The sequence below is a fragment of the Siniperca chuatsi genome, linkage group LG17 (genome assembly GCF_020085105.1).
Source record: "Siniperca chuatsi isolate FFG_IHB_CAS linkage group LG17, ASM2008510v1, whole genome shotgun sequence".
In the NCBI taxonomy this organism is placed as follows: Eukaryota; Metazoa; Chordata; class Actinopteri; order Centrarchiformes; family Sinipercidae; genus Siniperca; species Siniperca chuatsi.
In genome coordinates, this window is record NC_058058.1 from 9993175 (window position 1) to 10007089 (window position 13915).

General features: G+C 38.8%; 2 protein-coding genes across 7 annotated transcripts in view; one reads left to right on the top strand and one right to left on the bottom strand.

The window, feature by feature from the left end:
- Positions 1–7120, top strand: part of LOC122864802 (oxysterol-binding protein-related protein 10) — a 97672-nt gene extending 90552 nt beyond the window's left edge. For all 6 annotated transcript variants that reach the window (XM_044172485.1, XM_044172482.1, XM_044172480.1 and 3 more), the window contains 4 exons: positions 158–344; positions 1816–1998; positions 2082–2235; positions 3579–7120. In XM_044172485.1, the coding sequence (XP_044028420.1) occupies positions 158–344; positions 1816–1998; positions 2082–2235; positions 3579–3623 (569 nt within the window). In that variant the 3' untranslated portion in view covers positions 3624–7120. The remainder of the gene's footprint in view (positions 1–157; positions 345–1815; positions 1999–2081; positions 2236–3578) is intronic.
- The window catches only part of LOC122864804 (dolichyl-diphosphooligosaccharide--protein glycosyltransferase subunit STT3B), an 80735-nt gene continuing 73558 nt past the window's right edge, over positions 6739–13915 (bottom strand). The window contains exons 14-16 of the mRNA XM_044172486.1: positions 12573–12686; positions 10665–10871; positions 6739–9651 (exon numbers count right to left, since the gene is read on the bottom strand). Coding sequence (XP_044028421.1) covers positions 9577–9651; positions 10665–10871; positions 12573–12686 — 396 coding nt within the window. The 3' untranslated portion in view covers positions 6739–9576. The remainder of the gene's footprint in view (positions 9652–10664; positions 10872–12572; positions 12687–13915) is intronic.

A 13915-nucleotide genomic window follows, 5' to 3' on the forward strand; every position in this document is an offset into this window, starting at 1 on the left:
TTTGAACTTTCGAGAGAATGGCATCATCTCCTCCAAACCACATTTGTGCTGTTAGTTTTTCCTAATAAACAAGTTTCGTCTGTTTTCTTGTCTGTTTCTGTGCATTTGTGTTCCCATCATAAATCTTTCCCTCACTCTTCTTCCCTTCTCTCCTCAGGGGTCCTTTGTCTCCTGGAGCACGACGAGGAGTACGTCTTCACGTTGCCCTGTGCCTACGCCCGCTCCATCCTCACCGTCCCCTGGGTGGAGCTGGGGGGCAAAGTCTCCATCAACTGTGTCAAGAGCGGCTACTCTGCCACCGTCACCTTTCACACCAAGCCGTTCTATGGAGGGAAGGTACACAGGTGAGTATTTCTGAGCGTTTCTTTCTCTCTCAGCACCTGCCTTTATACACTCCATCTCACTTTGACAGCAAACATTACGACTGGTTGCTCTAAACCTTTATTTACTTTTATTCATTTATAAAATTGGCTGGTGTCAGTCTGGTATCAGTGGTGTTGTGCTCCACACTATTATTAGAATAATAAATAAGCAAATGTTGCACATTTATTATATACTGGATACCAGGCAGATTATGTCATTCACTAAACTTGTGATAAAGGTTCCTCCCTGACAACAGCTGCATAAAAACAGTCGGTAAATTCTTTCTCCACCCATTTAAGTTTTTTACTACAATGACAGCATATATGAGTGATGTATGTAGCACTTGCTGTTAAAAAGTTACTTCCTGATCTTGCTACCCCTCTCTGTATCTCTTTTTTTCTTTCACTTTATTATAGAGAAAACAACACAGAAAACATTTTCAGTGAATTTATTTTATTATATCACAAACATACAGATACTGCAACACCCAAATATTCCATCAACCTTTCACTTATTCCTCCATCTGCAATGCTGAAAAACTCAGTACTTCCTGACTTAAAGTATAAAGTATAAATGCATAAAGCAATTTCCCTTTGTAATGATGTAAAGCAAAAAAACAGATTTCACAATAAAACAGGACAAGTTCGGCACAGTATAAATGCAGTATGCAAGTCAGTAAAAGAGTGTTTGTGAGAAAATAATGCCTCAAATTTTAAAATACTAATGATATAAAAGCCACTTGGTGTAGAATTTGAGAATTTGGCTGACAGCAACACACAGACTGTTTGCAGTAAACTGAGAACCCCAGTGGAAACTAGCACAAACAAATTCCATGCAATTAAAATAACTTACAAGATGCTATAATTACAAGCCTGTCTCCTAGAAATTATGTTTATATATTAGTACAACAGCAAACACTGTACATTTGAGAAATGTAATGCCACCTGAATTACGTTTTGTGGAAACAGTTTGAACTTTTCACTGACATTTCATTTGTTTTCCCTACAATATCTGCTTGAAGCACATAGTTATATTTAGGCACTTAAAGCACTTGGTTAGGGTTAGGGATCATTAGGGAAGACTGCTGTCTTGGCTAAATATTGAAAAAGTCAACAATGACTTGAAACGGGAGATATAATGTATTTAAATGTGAACCCTGGTTTCCAATGTCAAAGTTCTGCACTTCGTATGCCCACCATCCATCCTGAACACCTTCCTAAAATGTTGCCACTAAACATAATCTAGGCAACAATTAGGTTTCCTTCAAAACTTTTCAGATTTTTTTAGTAGTATATAAACATAATTTGTAGGAGACAGGGTTCAGAATCACGTAAAATAAATCTTCACATAGTGGCTGTAAGTGATGTTAAGTCCATTAGTATCTTATTCCTGAAATGTAAAATGCAGACAAGACAAATTCCTAACAACAGTCTCTATGTTTGGGCAACTCAGAGTGATGGCAGAGGTCAAACACAACCCGACCAACACCATCGTGTGCAAAGCCCAGGGCGAGTGGAACGGCACACTGGAGTTCACCTACAGCAGCGGGGAAACCAAAGTGATCGACACGGCCAAACTTCCAGTCACCAGGAAGAAGCTGCGGCCTGTGGAGAGACAGGGGAGGACAGAATCCAGGTGAAAAACTCATTACCTCTAGGGAGGGTAGCGCCAGATGTGGGAGAATTGCTAATAAATGTAACTGTTACCTGTGCTTGTAGGCGGTTATGGCAACATGTCACCAAGTCGCTGAAGGAAGGGAACATTGATGAGGCCACGGAGCACAAACACAGGCTGGAGGAGCGACAGAGAGGGGAGGAGAGGCAGAGAGCAGCTGATAACAAACCCTGGACACCCAAATACTTCAGTAAAGAGGTACAGTGGAGGGAGATAAAGATTGTAACTGTTATACAAGCATGATCTCAAAACTGCCCTTCAATTTTTAGTTAGCCATTCTTTTCTAAATATCGTTTCTAAATATATTAGAGGCTATGTCGGAAATCACTTCCTGTTTACACTATATTTACAGTCTGCCATTTTATGTGAGTGAAATTAATGTTCCATATATGTGTGCCACATGTATCAGTAATGACACAAAATGTCCACAATTTTTAGGTTACTGCTCACCACAGAGTCAACCAGTGTGTGTCAGTGTCTCTGAGGGAGTAGTGAATGAGGCAGTGACTTAGCACACAGCTACCAACTGAAATTATGTGGTCATTCTTAAAGCGTAAATTCACCCTAACAACAACAACAACAAAACATTTTAATAAATAAATAACACATTTCCCCACTTACCTCTGGTGGTACCTTGACAGTTTTCATTTTCCTGGCTTTGTCATTGCAGCAGTAAATGGAATTTTGTTTTCGTTAAAAAAAAATTCTACAGTAGTATCTCTCTGTAGAAACAATGTTCTTGTTATTCTGGGTAATTCACAGACCTCACTGTGAACATATTTCTTCAGTAGAAAGTGGTTCTTCTGAAAACTGATGGCAGAGTAACCAATGCCCCTTTTTGACCAAAAAGCTCCAGGAACTGTGGAGCCACAGCAATTAAACACAGGAACTAAACCAGGAACTAAACCAAATCAGTGCTACATAGCTACCAAAGCAGGTTTTGAGTATGAAGTATGTTCACACTGAAAGTGACAAAATAAACAATATACACTTAACAATAATAATGCAAAAAAGTGTGATTTTTAGTGTGCTGTTGATTGACTGCTTGTTATTCTCCTGCAATGCAGTGCACAAAGGAAATGCAGGAGCAGCTCACAGCTGGAAACTATTGTTGGTAGTGGTGAGAAACTTCCAGAGAGATCTGAGAAAACAAAACAATAATTGCGCTCGTGTGAACAACCGAGTGCAACACTGTGAGAGACTGCTGAAAATGTGCACCGTTATCCCTAAACAATATCATAGTTCCTGTGCCAACACAAAGTACAGAGCACTGGCTTTTTGTGGCACCATGAACTATGGCTAAGGAACTAAATTTAGTCCCTGGTTCCTTCGGTTGAAACTAAAGTTCCTGAAATCGTTACTGGGCCCCATTGTATTGGGATGGAGGCAAAAATCTATCAAATGGCTAGATGCCACTATTGTTACTTTTGGTAATTTGGGTGAACTGACCCTTAATGTCTGCTTCGGTAACAGATGATAAAAGTTTAGTTTGGTATTCACTTTCTTTTTTAATCATCCGTTTTTCTTCCTCGCACATGCAGGGAGACGGTTGGATCTACAACAACTCACTGTGGAAGTCGACCTGACAGCAGAAGAAGACTCTCTCCTCATGGACGATAACTGAGCTTCTGCCTCTCCAGAGGTCAGGACGTCAAGCGAAGGGAGCAGTGTCCTCCAGAGACCTCCAGACCTGAGCTATAGACTCCCAGACTGACACACAAACAAGCAAGGTGCCAAAGGGATCTATCTCCACTGTTATAACCAAGACGGTTGTTGGAGCTCTTGGGACAAAAGTACATTTTTATATACAGTTAATAATATTACTATTCAAAGTAGAGTATTTCTATTTTTCACCTTGCCAAGGCCTTTTTTGCACACACACAGTAATGAAGTTTGCCACTGGTGTTTTGCTTTGTTTTTTTTTTTTAAATGATCAATATGTTTTCTCAGACATTGTCAATGGTTCCAAGCTTTTAGTCTGTGATGCAGCGTTAGAATGAATTGATTCAAGCTCCCTGTAACACATAATACTGTAGCTGTAAATTAGTTGTTTATAAAAGCACTTTTACCATAGAAATGAATTTAATATTTTAATATTATCTATGACTTTTACCAATCAGGGTGGTCTCTAAGAGCTTTACGGGAAATAAGATCACCTAACCAGATTTAAAAGGAGATATAAATCAAGAGGTAAAATGAACAAATGTACTACATTAGATTGTGTTAGTATATATTATTATACAGTACATTACAGTGAGATATTAGAAAGTGAAGGTCCTGATCGTTTTGTCTACATTATGAATGTATTTGGGCACATTTTAATATTATGCTACTTTGCCATCTTGTACTGTTTCGCTACTACACATGCTTTTTGTTTTACCTTTTTATTTTGCCACGTCGCTCCATTTACAGTATTTCACCCACTGCGACACCTCTGCATAACAGTGATTTCCATTACTACGTCTCTTATTCAGCCATTCCAGCCATTAGCCACTTTTACTTCCAAAACAAAACACTGGTTTTGTTTGTGGCAAAATGCTTTCGGGTCTTCTAATCTTTTTTTTTTTGTATCTGTGCCCTCAAAATGGCACTTATATAATTAGGCAGCCGCTGCTCACCCAGCCCGTGCCTCCTGAAGTTAATACTTCTCCTTGGGTCGGCCGTGGTGATGAATATGGATGAGGCGGCTTACAGAAAAAACACAACCATGTTCTCACATCTGGGGGTCGCTGGAAGGTTGCCTCTGTGAAGATGAGAGGATAATCTACCAGAATAACAATCACTGGGAACTAGGGTAACCAGCCTGTTGGATAGAAAAGGAAATGTACTGTGTCATACTACTGTGGTACTCACTTTCCATATTTGACAAACTATGTGGCCAATTTTATGTTTTTTCTAAACGTAAAGCAGAAATTAAATAAGAGAAATTAACAGTAAATCCACTTCATGTTTTTCTTATGGCTTTATATTATATTTTTTGTCATGAAAGGACATTCACAAACTCCTCACTGCTCATCCTTTCAGTTGTTCCTTCATTTAAATTTTCAAGTAGTATTTTAAGCCAGGTGAATTTACCAGATGCCTATTTGTAGCTTATGCCATGACAGTATAGAGAACAAACCTGCAACCATTGATAAAACCTGTCATCTACAGCAAACGACTGTTCATTACTCATTTATGACTTACATGAAACTAACAAGCAGTTGTTTTTTTTTTAATTTCCAAAAGGAGGGATTGTCCATTAATAAAGACCTTCTACCTTTTTTTAATTAAACATGTCTTCTCATGATGTCCTGAATGCACATCTGTTATAATGTCCTGCATTCAAGTGATTAATCAAACTGTATGCCGCTTACTCCTCATTCACTCCACAGGTAGAGGAGCTAAGCACCAGCTCATTTGTCATAACATAGGTCAAAGCACATCCTGTTTTCTAATGAATGTGCCATGACAATCATGGACTCACTCTTTTTAACCTTGCTAGTGGAGTGGCTCCACCGTGGAATAACTTATCCTGAACAACTAAATCTATTACCATGAATTTAGTACAAATATTCACAGCACCCGGAGGATGAACTCTAGTGTCGTTGGCAGTTCCCTGACTTTTCATCTAACGCCACCACCAGTTTCCAAGAAGTCAGCTCTCAAAAGGACACCTTTAAAACTAATGACCAAATTCCTGTCAATCTCAGTTGAAGATTAATGCTAACATAGCAAATATGCAAAAAAATGACAGCATGATAACATGCTTAGCATTAGCATGGTAAACAAATAAGCTAGATGTTGGCTTGATGTCATGCCAAACATTACATACCAAATATTAACCTGTAACCATGATAATATCAGTATGCAAACATGGCAACATGCTAGCTAAACTACAGAATGTGAATAATTAATAGCTAACTGTTAACATGCTAAATGTGACATGCTAAACATGAGCATATTTACTCAACTGTAACACTTTATCATGAAGCTCAAAAAATGGCTGAGGATGAGCATGTTAGCATGCTATCCATAGGTGTGTGTGTGTTAAAATGCCAAAATGAGCACATTAGCATGAACAGCTGAGCCTGAGTTTAAGATGGCCACTACAAAGGATAAACATAATTTTGGTAACAGCATGGCCTTTCCTCTGGTGCCATCATCCTCAGGGCAGATTTAACAATTGCCTATTAAGGATGTTTTCTGGGGTGAAATGAGCATTACAACCCCATGCGGTACCTTTGGAGGGACTTGGCAGAGATGCATTTATTAACAAAATAGTCATGACATTGTACCGCCTACTTCAACACATAACTGTTAAGGATAGTGTGCTGCTTCACATATATCCAAGTATACCTCTTCACAGGTTTCAAGTGCCTTGCTCAGGTCAAGTAAAGGAACGTTAGGAAGTTGATGTTAAGCTTGACTCTACATTATCAAACCAATATTTACCCACATACCAATGGATTCCACCTCGTGACTATACACTAACAAGCATGCTTTCATTCTTTCTACATAGACTCAGAAGCAAATGTCTTCATCCAAAGGCTAATGCTGCCATCAAGTGGTTGGCTTTCTGTTCACCTAGAAATATATGAATATACTGAATGTACTGTCCGTTAATATTTCTGAATAATGCTTTGGTTTAAAATTACTTCATTCATAATTGCTTTTTAGGAAGGGAGGGGATACGTCAAAAACAACAACTTACACAAAACATTTTCATTAAAGTGTATATTTAAAGATGGCTAAACAGAACAACAATGTAAAAATGTAAACTTTGAAAGGTGAGGGAGGGATTTCATTAAAACAAAAATGGTTTTGGGGACAGGCGGCACTGAGCTACTAAAAAATGAGTAAACTTAGAAGAGAAAGGAACCGTTCTGCCGCTCCTAAGTGACACAAAATGTAAGAAAAATTAAAACAAAGAGGGCAACACACTGCACATCACATTAAGGCTTATTATGAACTCTCTCTTGACAAATTAGAAATCAAAGGACATGACACAGTTTTAGGCTCTGTGTGACTGATTAACAATGTGGCATTGTGTCGAAGGTCTGAAGCCTGAAATGGTGACACTCAGTTTCAAACAAGATCAAAGAACAAAGCGATTCAGACAATTTTTTAGAAAGAAAAAAATAAACAGGTGAAACTAATAAAAGTCACTTTCTGTGAGATGTGACAAAACAAGTACAGCTGTATGATGTGTTAGTCTTTTGATGTGTCACTTATTTGATAAAAAAATGAAAAGAGTTACTGAAGCGTGCACATACAGAAACTCTTAGTGTTTGGACTTGGCATCTGAAGAACCCAGACACACAAAGAACAGTGCAGTGCCCACAATACAAGTCAACGTTTACGGCTCATTAGAGCTGTGTCCCAACTGTATACTGTATACTAGAGCTGAAACAATCAGGCATCAGTAAGTCAATTGACAGAAATTAATCAACTATTTTAATGTTTAACTAATTGTATAAGATTTTTTTTTTTAAGCAAGAACGTGAATATTTGCTTGTTTCCTTTGTCTTCTATATTAAACTAAATATCAGCTAATATGTCAGCTTGGACTCTGGTCCATAAAATATCACACAAACTGACTGGGCATATTTCCCCAAACAATAAATGAAGTAAATAATGAATCGATTCATCGATAACAATCTATTTATTGTGTCAGTCATTTTTCAAGCAAAAATGCCAAACATTTGCTTGGGACAGCTTCTTCAGTCTGAGGATTTGCGGTTTTTCTCTGTTTTATAATCAGTGTGAATTGAATATTTCTGGTTTTTGGACGGTTGGTGAGACAAAACGACATCATCGTCGGCTCTGGGAATCTAAGTGACATTTTAACTTAATTTCCAACATTTTATAGACAAAACTACTAATTGAGAAAACAAATCAGCAGATAAAATTATGAAAATAATGACATTTAGAATAGCTGTTAATTCTACAATGTGAACAAATTACAGGTGTGAGGTGAAACAATTAGACAATTAAGCAATAGTATTTTGATAATTGATGGTGATTTTTTAAGAAAAAATACCATTTGCTCATGTGATGATTTGCTGCTTTTCTCTTTTTAAGTATCATTATAAAAACGAATATTTTGGGGTTTTGGACTTTTGGTCAGACAAAATAACTCATTGATTAATAACACCTAGTTGCAGTCCTAATGCTTATGGACATATTTGAGAACGGCAGTTACATACTCAATACCTTTTAGACTTGTATGCAGTATGGAATTAGGAAACAGCTCTAAAGTATCCTGAAGATGGCCGTTAGTCCATCCTTTCCTGACCTCACTTGTCTTTTCCAGTTTCAGTGCCTGTGTCCTAACCACCCCCCTTCACAGTTCACAAGTCTATTTCCAGACATCTTGAAAATGTCCAGTTTCCAATGCCTCAGTCTGGTCGAAGAACCCAACCCGCTGCATTGAGACACGATGAGCTAAAAAACGCTAACAAAGTAGACAGTCACAAATGTCACGAGGCGATGATGACCAGCGATGAGGCACTAGGCTTTGCACACTGAACTAGAGAGCTCCCTCTGCAGGAAGGGAGGCCTAATTTATTATCACTACTTTTTACACACACGCTTGCTTGCTTCCGTCTTTAAAACCCTAGCAGCAGAAATGCACGATCTATGCAATTTATGAAAAAGGAGGGCCAGGGGGAACATTGTAAAAATTCACATTCATTCTTTCAACAAAACCTTAAGCCCCTCTGTACAAGAATTATTGCAGTCACTGTTCTATTTGCTGTCATACAAAAAAAAATTACAAAACAATCACAAAGAAATTAAGAAAAAAACAGGAACTGCATATTTAAAAATCACCACAATAATCCAATATATTATCATCCTTTTAGACATTTTCTTTACATAACATATTTACATATTAGGCCAATTTTTTTTTTTTTTTAAAGAATTTGTTGAAAAAGAAGGTCGGGGAGTCGAGTCAGGCAGACATAAAGGAGATGATGATGATATAAAGGTTAATATTACAGATGGGCTGTGCCTAGACGGTGACGTTCCTCCATACCGCATACTGTCCTCTGTACACGTGTCAGGAACAAGTCCTCAGCTTTCACTTCTGCGCTTCCTCGCTCTCAGTAATGAGTTCACATGTGCCATGGAGCAAGGTCGATGGGTCTTTGGTGCAAATGTTCCTAGTCTTCTCTCGTTTCCCCTCCACCTCCTCTGAACCCCGATCCCTGTACTGATAAGCAGTTAATTAAATGTACCACAAAAAAATTAATCAACACCGAACCAAGTAGAGCAGCCCTACGCCTTGCCACACATTCAAGTACAAAGTAAAAAAAAACAACAGAAAAACAAAAACAGGAGAAAATAAGCAAGACAAACGGTCCTCAGGATAAAACAGGACAACAGTTCTGGAGCCAACCCGATATGACACTTCAACTTCCTAAACACACGGGGGCGCTCTAATGAGAAGCGCTTGAGACCAAGTCCCAGATATACGGCCCCTGTGTTCTTCTTCATTGGTTGTTCCGAGGTTTCTTCGCATTTGTTTGTTTGTTTTCCTAGAAGAGTTCATCATCATTATTTTTTTTGTAGTTTCTTGCCTTTCCTAAGGACAAGCTTGTTCTTGATGTGTCCTCGCTTCCTCTTGGCAGTCTGGTTAGACAGAAAAACAAATCTAATGTCAAACCATTCTGTGACTAAAATCGTTTTTTCATCTAGAATTTATGGGATATAAATTGGATTTAAATTACTTACATATCACTTCTGGACCATCAAACATAATCTATTGATATAATCTAATGACTGATTATGATGAATTTAGTGCTTCAATATACAAAATATATAAACAAGTACTGTACAATATTGGTCTTAAAAACTTAAATTGGAGCATATACTCTGTTTTTTTTCATGATGGAGAGTTGTTTATAATCATAAACATTCATTAAAGAATATTAAGCTAGTTCACATGTTAACAAAAAATCCCCATATTTGAGTTGAGTAAATTATATGTACAGTCACTTTGCAACGCTGGTCCCAGCCTATAGTGTTTATTATAACATAATTTCTTTTTGTCTTTTTCCAGAGAAAATCTAATTATTCTGTCCTCGAGACCAAAATAACCAAATAAAATATAATAAAATCTGTGAAAAATGTATCACATGTCCTGGTACTCCCCTGAACTACAAGGCAGTGTCACGTTCACCCTCCATCCCATCCACACACACCTCAACATATAAATACAGAAATCAACTGTCTGAGAGAGATTAAGAGCATGTAACAGAGCAGTAGTGGTAGAAATACTACTCCTAATACACTATTAGTTTATAGTGTTGGTGAGTGTAACAGTGTTTTGGGCAAATTCACATCCTCCCTCCCCTCATTCACATCTCCTGTTCTGCCTCCGTAAGATACGTTAGCAGTTCAAACGGCTCTGAATCACCGTCAGTGAAGGTGGAAACTCGTGAAGGGCTGTGTTCAAACTAAAACGAGGTGTTAAGCTGCTCTTCATGTCACGAGTCAACGATAGAACGTTTTTGTTTTTTTTTTAAGGAAAAATATTTGTTTTAGGGAGGTACTTTTCCTTAAATTATTTATAAAACATAAATGAATCTTTCTAAAACATGAGTCATCTATTTAAAACAACAAAACAGGATGTCACCTGGTACCTTTTTGGAAGTGTACTTCTGCTTGGGCACGACACTACGAATCTTGCGGTCCAGCGGCTCTCTGTTGTCCAGGTTCTTGACCTTGTAGATCCTGACCAGCCAGTGCTCTGAGGTGAACGCCTCCTCCAGGTGCTTGAACTTGATATCCTTGTTGCCGATCTCGGCGTTGCGTGTTCGGTCAAAGCCAGGAGGCGTCCGGAAGTCCAGCTGGGAGAAGGATAAGGTTGTCATTAGACTAACTGCAAAAAGCTTCTTGGTTTAAAGGAATAGTTCGACATTTTGGGAAATAAATAGAGCTAGATGAGAGGATCGATACCACTCTCATATCAGTATGTTGAATATGAAGCTACAGCCAGGAGCCGGTTAGCTTAGCTTTGCAAAGAGACTGGAAACGGGTAAATAGCTAACTCACTTCATTTTAATTCCATTTCAGCCCACAGCAGTTTTACTAATTCAAACATTAGCGCTCAACAGATAAAGACAAGGACAAACAATTAAAAAAGAAAAACAAAAAGTCTGATTGCACTTTGATTACAGCGCAGCGTCTGTCCTTCGGCGACTAATACATTACTATCACTGTATGAGCCAATTACATCCTCATATTCCTACGATTCTGCTCTAAAAGCCCTCGACTACTCCTCTTTCTGTGTCCCTTCTCACACTTGATTTGCCCTTGTCACCTCGATTCTCAAAGCTACAGTCTTCATCTACCTTCCCTCTATTCTATTTTTCTCCTGTTTTGTCCTCTCTCCTCAGTCTCCACTCTCACTCTCCCTTCAGGTACCACATTCCCAGCTACAGTAACTTGGCATCTCGTTTATGCCTTCAGGCAGCTTCAGAGGACACAGAGTGTGAAATATTAAATTATTATTAGTCACAATAATTTAGTCTCTCTGCATGTATTTAGTAGCACTGTTCAACTTGTCATTTAAATGTTAAGAGGAAAATAAATGAATAGGTTTTGAGGAGATATGAAGTCTCTGGTTTGATTCTATTCATTACATACTTTGTATTCTGCACTGTATTATGCATCGTCAATATTATCCCCTTAGTCTCCACTCACCGCTACAAACTGTCCTGTATGGTTCACTCCTCTCTGTCTTTTTCCTGATGTCCTCCAAGCCTCTGTTTCCCCTTGTCACATCCTGTTTCCGTAAACCTAATCTACCCCCCTCCCTACTCTAACGCTTTCCTTCTTCCCTCGCTGGGCTCACTCCCTCCTGTCCTCCGTCTCCTTCTGTGCCTCAGTCTCTCCATCTCTTTACCCCCGAAACAACGCTGTGAGCTACACAGTTGCTTTGGCTGTCTGTCTGCGGATGGTGGCAGCATAGATTCGCCCATCTCAGCTGAGATGTTGGCCAGACTGCATCTACAGCAGGGATGTAAGCACCTGGCAAGAAGGATCCCTCTCATCTCTCCTCTGCTACCTGCCAGAAGTAGCCGTGGCACATTTCAAAGCTTCTGCCAATCCTTCATATTCCTCTTCATCCTTTCTTTCCCCCCAACAACCCCCTCTTGGAACCTCAGGAACTCCCCAATGCATCGCCTTAAATCCTCTTCTGCCTGTCTGCCAGCTGGCTCTGCTTTAAGATACAGTAGCAAGAAGTTTTACACCTTTGGTGGTGGCAGCTGCTTGTTATTCTCTGGTAAAACTCCATGCTCCATAAAATATAGTAGCCATACTTATTTACTTCTTTGGTGATGGCAGCTGCTTGTTACTTTCTGATCTTGGCACATTATTTGTACCTCCTAAGTGGATCATAACCCCCACAAAACATCTTTAAATTCAGTAGAGAATTTCTCTCTAGCCCTGACCTGGAGATGAAAAAAATAATCAAAGACATGCAGAGTTGTGGAGTTTTTGCAGATGTTACTTGGCTCGTCTTTAATAAGAACTTCTCTCCTCACCTGCATTTCACCAAATCGATAATAGGACATCTTGTACATGAGGCAGTTGAGCAGAGTTGGTGAACCGGCCTTGTCCACTCTGAACTCTCCCTGAGGGGTGAAGTAGTCACTCTCCTAAAGAAGACAAGGATGAAAGTAAGATAAGGTCCAGAAAATGAGTAGATGGTGAAGTAATTTAGTTACTCCAACACCAAGAACTCACTGACTGGACATGATGAAAAGGGTGGATTAAAAAAAAGGAATGAAATAAATAAATAAAAAGGTCCCAAGTATGACAGGGCCTGATGACACTGACTGATTAAGGTTGGATTTGGGATTTCACATTAATTGATGAGATAGGGCGTGGTGGATAAAAATAACAAAATTATATCACTTTCATCAATAAAAACTACTGTCTTTACATAAACATACAATTAGTTTTGAAAACCCACACTATTTTAAAAATGACTTATTTTAGGACATAAATGTTATACAATAGTAAATCTCTGTTACACACAAAACCAGAAACGATTGCAGTCTTCAATCAGTGTGTGTGTGTGTGTACAGGAATAGTTGGACATTTTGGGAAATATGCTTATTAGATTTTTGTACAGATTAAATGAACGCGACATAACGTGTAGTGATCTTTAGAGGTGCTGGTATGAAGATTTTTGTTGCATTCGGACAGAGCCAGGTTAGCGGTCTCCCCGTTTCCAGTCTTTGTGCTAAGCTAACCGTCTGTTGGCTGTAGCTTCATATTTACCATAGAGACATGAGTGCCATTGATCTTCTCATTTAACTCTCAGCAAGAAAGCAAATAAGCGTATTTCCCAAAATGTTTCCCAAGCTATTGCTTAAAGTAACCGGGTTACAGTTGGTATGCTCAAGTAAGCAGATTTTTTAAACGTAACATAACTGAAAAACCAGGTTTTGTAATCAGAGTAGGGGACTAGAGAAACATGGTTTCCACAGTTAGATTTCTCCTGGAGAACACTGATTTCTTGGCCATGTTTAGGAGTAGCTGGGTTTCTAATCAGGTTTTTACTTCTACACGTGCACAACAAAGACTTCAGACAGGTAAAGTAACGCTGTGACAGCAGAGTGGCGGGATGACAGGAAACATCATTACGTACACATCAATACATTCTCGTATTCAAAATAATTCAAGCTGAAACTGAACACAAAGTAGCCTGTGGAAGTCCAAACATGTCTGTGTCCACTACTGAACATTTGAGGTGTTGCTTCTACAATAAGGTCAACCTATTGAATGTGTATTTGTGGCTGTTACTTGTAGTTTTGGGTAGTGCATTCATGTGCTGGTGAAGAGTTGGCTGCAGCATTCATGAGGTGCTGTAAGTTGACAA